We start from the raw sequence: 12,968 nt of genomic DNA, 5'->3' as shown, positions 1-12,968 counted from the left end.
TATATTTTCGTTAAAAAAAAAATCTGTAATTGTTAGTAGTACCTCTTTATAGATATTATTTTTAAAAATACCTCTTTTTCGTTATTTTCATTTTTTCCCTTTTTGCACAATTAGTACACTGTTTTAATTGATGTTTAAATTTGGATTTTAGGTTTAGATCCTCTATTTTACATTGAGGGTATAGTTTTGAGGGGGTAGGATTTAGTATTTGGACTTTATGGTTTGAAATTTAATCATTTTTTATATTGAAAGATATATTATTGAAAATGGATAAGAAAATAGTGTATTTTTGCAAAAATGTATTGAGAAAATGGTATTTTTGCGAATGCCTTTTTTTTTATTTTTCATGTTCCACAAAGTGATGATTCATATTTGTTGTAATATTAGATTAATGATATTTTAAATTTATATTAATATTAATCCAAACCTGTCACGCAATATACACCGTTCTGTGATATTTAGAAATTTTGTAAGTTTAAATATCTATATTTTTTTCAATAATTTAAAGTATTCAATAATTATGTAAGTTTTAAAATATGATATTTGATATCATTAAACGGTTCAACCAAAAAATCGAATTAAGCTGATACAAACTTTTAAACTAAGCTGATACAAACTTAATATAGCGATTTGTTTCTTTATCCTAAATTATAAGCTCAAAGTTATGTGATTCTTTTCTTTTCCTTTCTTTCTTATTAATGCTAATTATATACATAGAAACAAGATTCTAAACAATTCTGAACAATTGCATCATCTACATATATATATGTGTATCCTTAATTATTTCCGGAAAAGAAAAAATAAAAAGTAATTATTTTTGTTAGTATCAATTTTTCAAGATTGTATTCTAATTAGCATCACTTTCCTAAACTTTAAGTCTACCCCTTTTGCATTTTATTTTCTTAAATAGTAGATCATTTTTGTAAAAACTGCAAACTTTAGTTTACTTAAAAAAATTATCTCGAATAACCTAATACTTTTTAAATATAGTTAAAATAACTCTTTTTACTGTTCATGTTCTATTATGAAAATAAGTAAAATAACAAAGATTTAACACGCTGTATACTATAGAAAATTTTATTTTCTAACATCATAACTGAATTAACTTAATTTGATATGTCTAATATTCTAATATTGATAGTGTTAACAAAGTAATAAAATGACAAATAATTTATCTTTGTTGTAATATTAGACTAATGATATTTTATATATTAATGTTGAAATAAACTCATCATAATATATAATTTCACCCGTGATATTTTATATATAAGTTTAAATATTCAAAATATTTTAATTTTTTAAAAGTTTTAAAAATATTGTATCTAGTATAATCAATGAGTTTGACTAAAGAAGTGAACTAAACTGTTTCAAAATTCTAAACTAGGAAGCTTGTTAAGTTAAGTTTCATCCTCACTCAGATTTAGATATAATTTAGTTTTCTTATAATATGAATTTTGAATCTTTGTCTTAAAAGTTAAAACTATAAGCAATGTGAGACGTTAAACACATATTTATCTTTCAGTAGTTATTCAAATAATATATGTTGTTTCAAAAAATTTGAATTACAGAAAAAAATTAGTCATAACGACACTTCCTATTAACTTTTACCTGGTTATTTTTGGCCCCGGTCATATAAAAGGTATGTTGCCATTGTCAAAAAAAAAAGTATGTTGTCGTGTGAATGGACTGTTTTCATGATCCACAACAAAAAACGGTCTTGGACTTGCCATATAGACGCAATCAAGACTCAAAAGATCTGTTGACAGCTCTATGTATACCATCACGTAGTGTATGTAATAAATAATGGCCTTATTAAAATTCATATTTATCAATAAAATAGTATATAAATATGAATTTCAGATTTTAATTACATTATAAATCATAACTTTTATACATAAAACGTAACTATCATCATTCTGTACTACTTGTAATATCAATTCTTACTGACTAACAAATAGACTTACAAGTTACAACATATATAATCATTATACAACAACAATTTCACTAACCAATAATCAAATCAATATACACTTACGGTAACACAGGAATACTCTGTTCATTCCTAAAGAAATTACCAACCCCTCGAAATTTCCGGCAAAATATATCTTACCGTAACGCTTGCCTTCAATGTAGCTATTTATTTTCCCATTGTGTAAATTGATCCCCAAATCAACGTCACGATAGTTAAAAAACGACTGTCTTGGATTCTTGGAAACCAAAGGAGTCATGAACCGGTACAACTCTCTCGTCAATTCCATGTACCGGTCGGTTAACCTATCTTCTCTCCAATTCGCAGCGTACTGAATCTTCCAAAGATTCCCGGCTCTGTATGGAAATGGAGTTGTCGTCGATGATATCCTCCCCATCGCACCACCGTATGGACTGAAAGTCATAGTGGGAATTTCAAGCTCGATCATTTTCTTCCAAATCGATTCTAAACCGGTTCTTGAAATCGGTTCGCGTACGTAATCAGATTTCCTCTTGAGGTAGTTCACGGGTTGAATCCTTTGGAGTAGAAGTTTCTCCGAAGAGCCCACTTGGATATTTATCCAGAATAGCGCAAACTGGATCCAGCTTGTTTCGGTACAATCAGACCGGACCAAACCCAATTCTGGGAATCTCCAGTTTAATATCGACAAGAACGTTGTTGTGTCTCCAAGAAACATAGCTATGAATGTTGCCCTGACGGTCTTTTGAGATGACACGGTGCCGTTTACTACGTCAATGATTGTTCTTATGTAGAGCTCGTCGGGAAGCTCCGGTGCGACTTGTTGCCACCGGTGAACTATCTCCGTCACGTTTTGCTCTAACGTCCGGGAGATTCTGAATACAGTGACGTTTTCAGGGACTTCGACGAGGTTTATTTTGTAGGCCAAAACGACTCCGTGGCTACCTCCCCCTCCTCCGTTTATTGCCCAGAAGAGATCTTCTCTCATTAATTTTCTATCCAATATTTTTCCTAAAAATTTTCAAATATAGAAGGGATATATAATGAGAAAATATTTATGAAATTGATATATAAATATTCATGTAGATGAAGTGTAACAAACAAAATATAGTAATGTCTAATGTTTAGGAGGTGTTGCCTAATTCATTTAAGTTGACCGGAGTTTAGCAAAGATTACTATTCTAATAAGTTCGGTTGACTATAGGATCTGTATTGATAGTTTAATACTATAAAATTTAGTTAGCATATAAAATAGCTAGAGATATTGGATCATACCATTGACATCGACCATTCTTGCATCGATGGTGTTATCTACGGCGAGACCGTATTTTCTCATCATGTTACCGTAACCTCGGCCGCTAATATGGCCACCGACACCAACTGTTAGACAAACTCCAGCGGGATTAGCGAGGGTTTTGCTCTTCTCCCATATATAGTAATAAATTTCTCCAAGAATGGCACCGGTTTGGACCCAAGCGGTTTTACTCGCCGTGTCAACATCAACTGAACGGAGATTGAACATGTAGAGGACGAAGAACGGTTTGCCAGAGTACGTAACGTATGACAAGCCATCGTAGTCGTGGCCTCCACTTCTGATCTTCATCTGAAGGTTGTGAAGTTTGCCACAAGTAACCGCGGCTTGCACGTGGGTTTCATGTGTTGCAGCGATTATGAGGAAGGGTTTTGGAGTGTTGGAGGTGTTGAACCGAAGGTTACGAATGGTGGCTTCAAGTACGGAGGAGTTGGAGCCGTTTCCGGCGAAGAACACAGCGGGAGAGATGGGATGTTTGGGGTCAGAGTTTGAGGTTAGGCATTGTGTGAACGTCTCCGGATTTGCTAATGATGAGCTTGATTCCGATAAGAAGACGACGAAGAATAGTAAAAGAACTAATGTCGTTCTTCAATATTTCATTTTTAGAGACTGAACGTCGAAGTAAAGAAAAAAACAAATGATTTGAGTTTATGAATGTCGTCGAGGATTTTGGGTTATTTATAACTATAGAGAAGATCATGGCATGACGCCAAAATATTTGACTGTATATAGGAAAAGTTGTCCCAAAGATTCTGATGTAGTGCAATATATTCCAGAATTTATATTTAAAATTTGAAGAACAACTACATTAGTATTTTTTTGTCAGTACAAATTTTAAATTATTTTTTTATTTTCAAAAAATTACATTATATGACATTACTTATATTTATATCCAAATAACTTTCCAATTATTTATCTCTACTATCCATATAACTAAACAAAATTAAAAGATGGATTTAACATTAATCATAAAATTAAGAATGTCTGTATAATGTTACTAGAAACTTTGTTTGATTTTATTTTCTAATTGTTTTGAATCATCATATAATGCATAAAATTATTAAGAAACTTAACTTTTCTCCATATATTGTGATTCGTGTCTTAAAATATATATTACTCAATTATTATAAAAGTTTGTATTCAACATCCCACATTGGCTAAAATATTTGAAGAATGATTCAGATTCATATTATAAATAATATCAAAATGAATCCAAATCCAAATGAGCATGAAAGTTCACTTAATAAGCATCTAAATTTTGAGTTTGTATATGGTTTAATTCGGTTTTTTAGTTGAACTGTTTAATTAATATAGTAAATTTTGAACTTGTTTTACTATTTTTAAAACACTGATATAAAACATGTCAACTCGAACTGATTTAGTTATGATATTCTTAAAACAAAAATTGATTTGCGGTATATTGATCTGCGGTATATTGCAGGTTAAATCCTAATTATGTTGGAAGATTTTCACGCTCTCAGACTATCCATTCTCTCCTTCACTCTGATCCAGATTCCGAGGACGTCAAACGTGAGGACAAATTGTCTTGCACGTTCTTCAAAATCTTTTGTTTCTGAAACTTCTTTTGAAACTCTTTTCTTTCAGTTTAGTCAATTAACCTTGGAGTTCTCTTTTAATTTAATGTTTGGTTGGAAAAAAAAAATTATGTATACAATTAAAATCACATGTGTATCCTGTAATAACATATATTATTAACGGGATTTATACACTATAATTTACCTTTTTCTTTTATTAAACCAAATTACAGATCAAATGCCAAGTATGTTTTATGTAGTAGTAGTTGACTTGATGTGAAGGTTTAGCGCTTGCTAGATCTATTAGATGAATATTGACATATTGTAATGAGATAGTTATGCAACGTAATGTCTCATATTAATTATTTGAATATGCAACTGTTTTGTAAAGTTCAAGACTTGTGTATACTATATGATATATTTTGAAGTGAATATATTTTTAATTCTTACACTGAAAATAATTTAATCTTAATTAACTGTGACATAGAATTCGAGCTGAGATTTTCTAACTATGTAAAACTCAGGACAGATAATGACCTGATCAGTTAATTCAAATTCTGAATAAACTTGTACTAATGTTTTTTTCTCTTTAACTACAGAAAGATAAAATCCGTAGGCTTTGTTGATCAAATGAGAGATAGAGAGGTCGTATACGTAAAGTATGTGAGAACCCGTATAAATGAAAGAGAAGCATAAATAAGATGTCCATGAGTCCCTTGTACAAACACGAAACAAATGTTTAGAAATTAAGATTCAATTCCGGCTTAAAAGTGCTTGCAAGTGCATTTTGTTTCAACGAAGTGTTGTTTTACCGTACGAAAGCAAAGAAGTTGACGAACGCAATTGTAGGAGGAGAAGTGCAAATCTCTCACAAGTTATAAAATTTTTATTGAAGTAATTCTATAAACGGAAGAATTAAAGGATCAGTTCGTCTAGTCGGCTAATCTAATATTTTTCTGTGACGGCGACACAAATTTATAATAGAATGGTGCACGTAAACACGATGATACCATGCATGCGTCCTTGTGTCGTAATAACTTCAGCAATTTTCTACAAAACTGATTTTCACTTTTCCGCAAATGCATATACAGTAAAACATCTATAAGGTCGGGACCATGAAATTTTATTAATTTATAAATTTTTTAATTTATCTTATTAATTTATCGATAAATTAATAAAATATTAACTTATAAAAAGATTTTTTTTATTTTCATAATTTTGAAATTTTTATATTACAAAATAAGATATTTTGTTATGATTCACAATTTTATAGAATTTTCTTAATTTATAATCTTGGTTATCGTAATAGGATTGATGTTAATAGTTTACTTAATTATCTAGGTGAAAATGATAAATGTCAGAAGTTTAGAGTTTCGAAGACATTATTGGTATTATCTTTCATGGTAATGATGAAGTCGAATAACATATTGCAGTGCATTTGGAACCAATTACATGTAAAAAACAATTACCGCAACTATGACTCTCCTCTATTTTTTGATGCGATTTGAGAAGACAACATTAAAAGTTTTTAATACAATGAAAGAAAATTAGAGATAAGCTCTAACTAAAATGCAAATTCAAGAATAGACAAACAACAATAGAGTCTTATTTCACTAAATTTTCTTAGATATATATAAATATATATTTAGTTTATATCATTATTAATTTATGATATTGTTGGGACTATATTTTTACATAGGATTTTTAAAAAAATTATTATCTTATTATTTTATCGAATTATGTTATTTTTTACACTAGTCTAACTTGGAACAAAAAAAAATTATTAATTTATAGCAAGTATTAATTTAAAGAGTATTAATTTATAGAAGTTCTACTGTGTATATATATATTCTTATATGTACCAATAATTCAACACAAAGCATAACTTTTTGTGTTGGGAGATGAGATCGACCGATATTAAGAACAAACGGTTGAGAAGGCTAACCGATATTATCGAAATCATGAAGACAAGAAGAATCACTAGTATTATTTATATCTATATATAGTTTAGATTAGGAAATTATATCTCAATATAAGAGAATGCATATTGTAACATTATTCTTCCCAAAGTCTAATAATAATTCTTTCTAAAAACCTTTGTGTTCTTACTCCCGTAATTTTATCATGGCAGCAGAGCTATATAGGTACATACAAAAAGTTTTGTTCGTTTCTTGGCTGCTTACGGTTACGGATCTATCATAATATGAGAACCTTGATCTTGTACCTATAGGTTAGGGGGTTTTTTTTTTTCTGTTTTCGTAACTGTTAAAACAAAAAAAATTTTGAGTTTCGTCTCTTTATTGGTATTCTTTTTCCGTATACAAACGATAACATGAACGAGGGTGCAAGGAAGATAATCACGTTCGATATCACTTGATTGTGTTTACTTGTGATTGAAGAAATCGGCCACTTAAGACCTGAATGGCAAGGGATTATTATTTGTACTGGAATTAGCACAATACTAATAAATAAGATTTTGCGGGGAAAAAATGGAACAAGTCCTTTATTAACGAAATGAGATCGTCAATTACAAAGAGTGAGAGACCAGAAAAATGAATATCTCAAAGGTGGAAACGAATTACACAAAAGGCAATAAACTATGTTTTTAATGCAAAGTCTTGCTCTCTGGGTAATGTCCGGAAGTTAGAATGAGGTTCCCAATAAATGTCTTGAGTTACTTATAGGTAAGTGTAGAGTTAGGGCACTCTAGAGTTTCAGCGCGAATTCCCAAGATTGTCCTCCGAGATCAGCCCATTTAGCTTGTTGGGCCGAAATTTTGACTTAATATGTTTAGCAGGTCTGTTGGGCCGAATGACATATAGGGGCGAAGCCCATATCCAACAATTATGCCATGAAGCTGATCTAACGCTTACGTTCTTCATCACATACAACGAAGATGAAGTTGTGAATCCCTCTAAATGAACTTATTGTTGACATTTTTTTTTTTTTTTGCCAATACTTATTGTTAAAATTTATATATGGTCCTTCATTTGTAAAAAAAAAAATATGTAATTTATTAATAAAGAGGAAAATAAATACTTAGAACATGTTTAATGGTAGTTTCTCCTAGGAGTTCTGTTAATTAAAATTTTAAAAATAATAACAAAGACAAAATTTGAAAAACGTTTCTCCTTTCAGAACCATGAGAATTGATTCTCTGGACTAGGCCTGGGCATATTACCCATACCCGAATTACGAACCCGAATTCGACCCGAAGTAGACGGTTCGGTACGGGTACGGGTTAGTGATAATATCCGATCGGTTTTTATCTTCTATTACATCGGATACCCGTACCCGATCGGGTAATATCCGATATCCGATATTAAACTGAATACACCCGAACATATATACACATTAGCGATAGAATATTACAAATCCCTAATCCCTTTTCTTCCTTTCCTTTGCTGATTTGATTTTGATTCACTCACACCATAGTTGATTCAACTTCCCTTTTCCAAAAACCATTCAATCGATATAAGACCCAATTCTTCAAACTGGAAACCCTAAATCTCCAATATCATCTTCTCCGCCGTCTGAGAATTCTCGGAGGAAATCACAGGTACTTTTCTTCTTCTTCTTGTTCAATCATAATCTGTAATTATGTCTTCACACAAAGATTTTCTGAATGTTAATTTGGTCAGCAAAGTTTGCTGCATTTTCGATTGTTTTTATCCTCTTATTCAATCGTTTTTTTGTTTGTAATCTGTAATGTTTTGTTTTGTTTTTTTTTGTTGTTGGAGTTAGTCTATGCTCTTCTTCTTCTTGTTCAATCATAATCTGTAATGTTCGATTGTTATTTTTTCGTTTTTTTTGTCAACAAGATGACTATGGTTTTAATTGGTGAGTTTCATCTAATCGCATGTGTTTTCAATTTTTTTTTAAATTATAGTTTGATGATATCGCTTCAATGTTGGTTTGGTTTTATTATTCAGTTTATTCCAATAGGAGGCTTGTAAACTGAGTTTACTGTTTACTTGCTTAATTATATGAGATAGGTTTACGTAATGGCTTCTTGTGACAATGAACATATTATATTTGACTGTATAAAACGCAAATGACATAATATCTAGCTAGTGTGACCTCTATATTTTATTGTTTAGCTTTCAATGATCTTTAGACACATACTCCTTCCGTTTTAAAATATAAGATGTTTAGAGAAGTTTTTTTGTTTTATAATATAGGATGTTTTCAACTTTGTATGCAACTTTTAGATTAGTTTAGTATTTTATATTATGCAGTATTGTTTCTGATTGGTTGAACTTGTTAAAAGTAAAGACTTCTTAACCTGCGTGCTTTAGTTAAAACATCATATATTTTGAAACGGAGAGAGTAGTATATATTAACTCAAATTTAAGGTTAAGTACACTATTTTTCTCAATAGTGGTCAATGTATTGTGACGAGAAAGAACTAAGTTCTCCTAGATGTTTTTTCTCTCTAATTATGTCACGTTCTCAATAGGAATCATTTTAGATTCATTGATAATTATTTTTTTTTGTCAAACCAGTACATGTATACTTGTCTTTTGTCAAACCAGTAATCGTTTTAGTTTGGTTTTATGTCTGACTGATCTTCTGAAAGCTGCTAGTAGATATGTAAGTGATGAATCATGATTGTTGGGTTGATATTCATACTCGTTTGCATCTGAAATTGAAACATTAGTAATTAAGCATTGCTAGTAGCTATGTAAGTAGTTAGTTTTTATTAGTTGTAGTAACTGAAACTGACTATGATCATTTGTCTTATTATTCGCAGATGGATTCATCATCTCCAACCCATGATAATCGAGACAGAGATGAACATGAGAATGATGACTTAGAAGAAGAAGAATTTCTAACACCAGATTCTAACCGCAGAGGCAAAAGGAAATAAAACCAGTGAGTGGAGCTGCGGATGGTGATGGAGCTGCTGATGGTGATGGAGCTACTGATGAAGCAGATACTCAGCAACATAATGCTAAGAGGCAGAGGATACTCCCCACAAGGTCTGGTGTGTGGGCTCATTTCACAAGGCTATTGGATAACCGTGACAAATATGTTTGCAACTACTGTAAGAAGAGCTTAGCATGTCCAACAAAGTCAAGGACTACAACCTTAAAGAATCATCTTAAGATATGTAAAGAATACAAGGCATGGAAAGAGGGTCAAGATCAAACTCAGAATCAGAAAGTGATTAGTAAAGATGGAACTCTTCAAAATGCAAAAGTGTCGGAGCATATTTTTAGAGAAGCAGTAAATGCAATGCTTGTGGTAGGGGAGTTACCATTGGCGTTTGTAGAGAGTATGGCATTTAGACACTTTTGCAACAATGTTAGTTCTTATTATCTAATATACACGTTTAGTTTTTATATTCAACAAATTTGCTAATATACATGTTTTTCAGGTAAACTTGTACAAGCCACAGTCAAGAAGAACAACATCAAGAGACATTGTGAAGATGTATGTTGAGTGGAAAGCTGCTATTAGACAATGGTTTTTGACTAGCAAGCAAAGAGTTTCACTCACAACCGATATTTGGGTTTGTCATATTACAGGTGATGTTCTTTACTTTAATCTAATAATTAGCTTATTTTCTTGTTATGTAATCTGATCATTATCTTATTTAAAATGGGCAGGTGCAAGTTATATGGTAATAACAGCACGTTACATTGATAAATTTTGGCGGCTAAAGAAGCTAATTATAGGATTCAACAAAGGTAAAACCATGTCCAACAGGCTTCTTGAATGCCTTGCTGATTGGGGAATAGAAAGAGTATTATGTATTACTGTGGATAATGCATCAACTAATAGTAAAGTACTGGATAGTTTTCAGTCTAGTTTCTCCTTGGTATCAAATGAATCTTTGGTGATGAATGGAGATTTTATGCATGTTAGATGCGCTGGTCACATCATTAACTTGATAGTGAAGGATGGAATGTCTGATTATGCCGATAGTGTGATTGCAGTTCGTAATGGGATCTCTTATGTTAGGTCAGGGACTAATAGACAAAAGGCATTTGAACTTAGGGTTGATACTGGTAGGATGACAAGAGGTAGTTTGCCTCTAGATGTGAAAACTAGATGGAATTCAACCTTTTTGATGTTGACAAGGGCAACCTTTTTGATTTGGTTTTGGTCAATCGATATTCGGTTTTACTTTTTAGTTTTATGTCTTTCTTCTCTTTGATGTTCTGTCCTTCTATTCTACTACTCTTTCTACGTTTATTGGATTAATGTCATGAAACTCTTTATTGGATTCAAATTTATATCTCTTTTACTCTTTCTTCTCTATGTTTTTATGTCTGTAATTTTGTGTTTTGAAAGTGCAAATGTTCACAGGTACATCGGGTTTATTATGGGTTTTCTATGCAATTCGGTTTAAATTAACCAAACACCATTGGTTATCCAATCTTTATATTAGATTCGGGTGTTACCCGAAATTAACCGAACCCGATGTTAACCGATCCGAACCTGACCCGATAATAGAAAATATCCGAACGGGTTTTATAACTCCAAACCCGAAAACCCGAACACCCGAACCTGGATCCGAACGGGTATCCGAATGCTCAGACCTACTCTGGACATGTGCCAGTTCATAATAAGTTAATATTTTTCTTCCAAATTTATTATTTAAATGTATAATAACTAGATTTTCATCCACAGTACACTGCGGAGCTATTTTTAAAAAAAGAATAATGTAATTTGTTTAGTAAATTAACTATATATTTGACGTACACTTTTTAAATATTTTATGTGTATATATGTTATATACCCTATATTAAATACACTGTTTTTTATTTTTATTTTTAGCTAATAGTATTTCTAACACTTTAGTATATAATTAGTAAAGTCTGAAAGACAAAGAAAACTTTCACCATAATTATGAAACCAATATAATTACATCAGCGTAACTAAAGTAAATAAAATAAATAATGTATCGCAGTAGTATTGTATATTTGTATTAGACAAAAAGAGTTATGTTAATTGTTAGCTTATGACGGAAACTGTGACGCCCCATCCGTTCAGGTGAGCTCTTCATTTTGAAATATCCCTCAAAAAGCCAGCGGGCTATGGTGGTCAAGCTCACTCTGACTAAAAACTGTGGCATTCTCCAAATGCGGTGCACCACAAAATTTCTGTTCCAAATCTGTCAATTTCCAAGAGTAAGACGCACAAGTTAGAATTAGTGAAAAAATGTAATCAGCAGGATACCAATGAATGGAGAGACAACATAGTTAATTGAGTTGGCAAAGAAAAGTTTTTTTGCTCTTACCCTATAGTTAAATAGAATGACATCAGTCACTATAAGAATACAAAATTAGTAATTTCGTGTTCTAGTACTCTAACATTACTCTCTACGTGGGTTGTAAGATTAGACAATAATAACCGACTTTTTATATATTAAAGGAATAGTTAAAAGAGCTCACCGCCGATTTCAGAAAAATTGACCTCCTTTTCTCACCTATTTAGGTTGATGAAACGCACCACATTCATCCTCAGACTTAAGATTACTAATTTGCCATTAATGAGATTCAAATCTGGATCTTTTTACCATTTTCTAAGTTTTTTAAAAAAAAATTAAAAAAAAAAAATTAAAAAAAAAACGAAATTTGTTTTACAAAATTGGAAATCTAATATATTTACGCAATATCTCTCTTTAAAAAATGGAAGATAAATATTAGAATATATTACGAATATTCATTTAAAGAAAAAATCTATTTTAAAAAATATTAAAATTGTAAAGATAATTATGACGATTTTCCTTCTAACCTATATATAAATAGAGGCTCAGCCAAAACAATAGAAGTCGGATTCATTAAGCTAAACATATAGTTTTGAGAGTATATTTTTTTTTTGTATTATTTTGGTTCTAATGAATCAACTTTACTATTGTATGATTTTGATTTTTTTTTATGTAGATGTACTATCCATATGCTTTGGTGCTTTGCATGATTAATTTTTATGCTGCCATAGTTTTTATTTTTTTTTTGTTGAATCAAATCAAAAGTTTTACTCATTTTGTACTATTTGATTGTGTTTTAGGTGTACCTGCCATGGACCATGGATGTTTTTTTGTATATCAAAAACAAGATTGGACGAATAAGTTGATGAAGCAAGCAAAAAAATCAAATCGGTAAAGTATTATTAATAATTGTGTTTATTTGATTTTTTTTAGTGGTGATTGTTATTCAATTTT

The 12,968-nt window shown here is 31.0% G+C and overlaps 1 protein-coding gene across 1 annotated transcript; it reads right to left on the bottom strand.

Moving 5' to 3' along the window:
* LOC104743655 (berberine bridge enzyme-like 4) lies at positions 1,862 to 3,991 on the bottom strand. The gene is made up of 2 exons (XM_019236015.1): positions 3,224 to 3,991; positions 1,862 to 2,959 (listed from the first exon to the last, which is right to left on the bottom strand). The coding sequence occupies exons 1-2, from the start codon at positions 3,549 to 3,551 to the stop codon at positions 2,016 to 2,018; spliced, it is 1,272 nt and encodes a 423-aa protein (XP_019091560.1). The 5' UTR covers positions 3,552 to 3,991; the 3' UTR covers positions 1,862 to 2,015.

Source organism: Camelina sativa, chromosome 14 (genome assembly GCF_000633955.1).
Source record: "Camelina sativa cultivar DH55 chromosome 14, Cs, whole genome shotgun sequence".
In the NCBI taxonomy this organism is placed as follows: domain Eukaryota; kingdom Viridiplantae; phylum Streptophyta; class Magnoliopsida; order Brassicales; family Brassicaceae; genus Camelina; species Camelina sativa.
Note: the sequence above shows the minus strand (reverse complement) of the source record. Positions and strands in the feature narration are given on the sequence as shown.

Excerpts from the sequence above, each read along its gene's own strand:
- LOC104743655 (XM_019236015.1), bottom strand. The coding sequence starts at position 3,551 with ATGAAGATCAGAAGTGGAGGCCACGACTACGATGGCTTGTCATACGTT. Across the intron at positions 2,960-3,223 it reads AAGAATGGTCGATGTCAATG|GAAAAATATTGGATAGAAAA; the intron begins GTATGATCCAAT and ends GAAAATTTTTAG.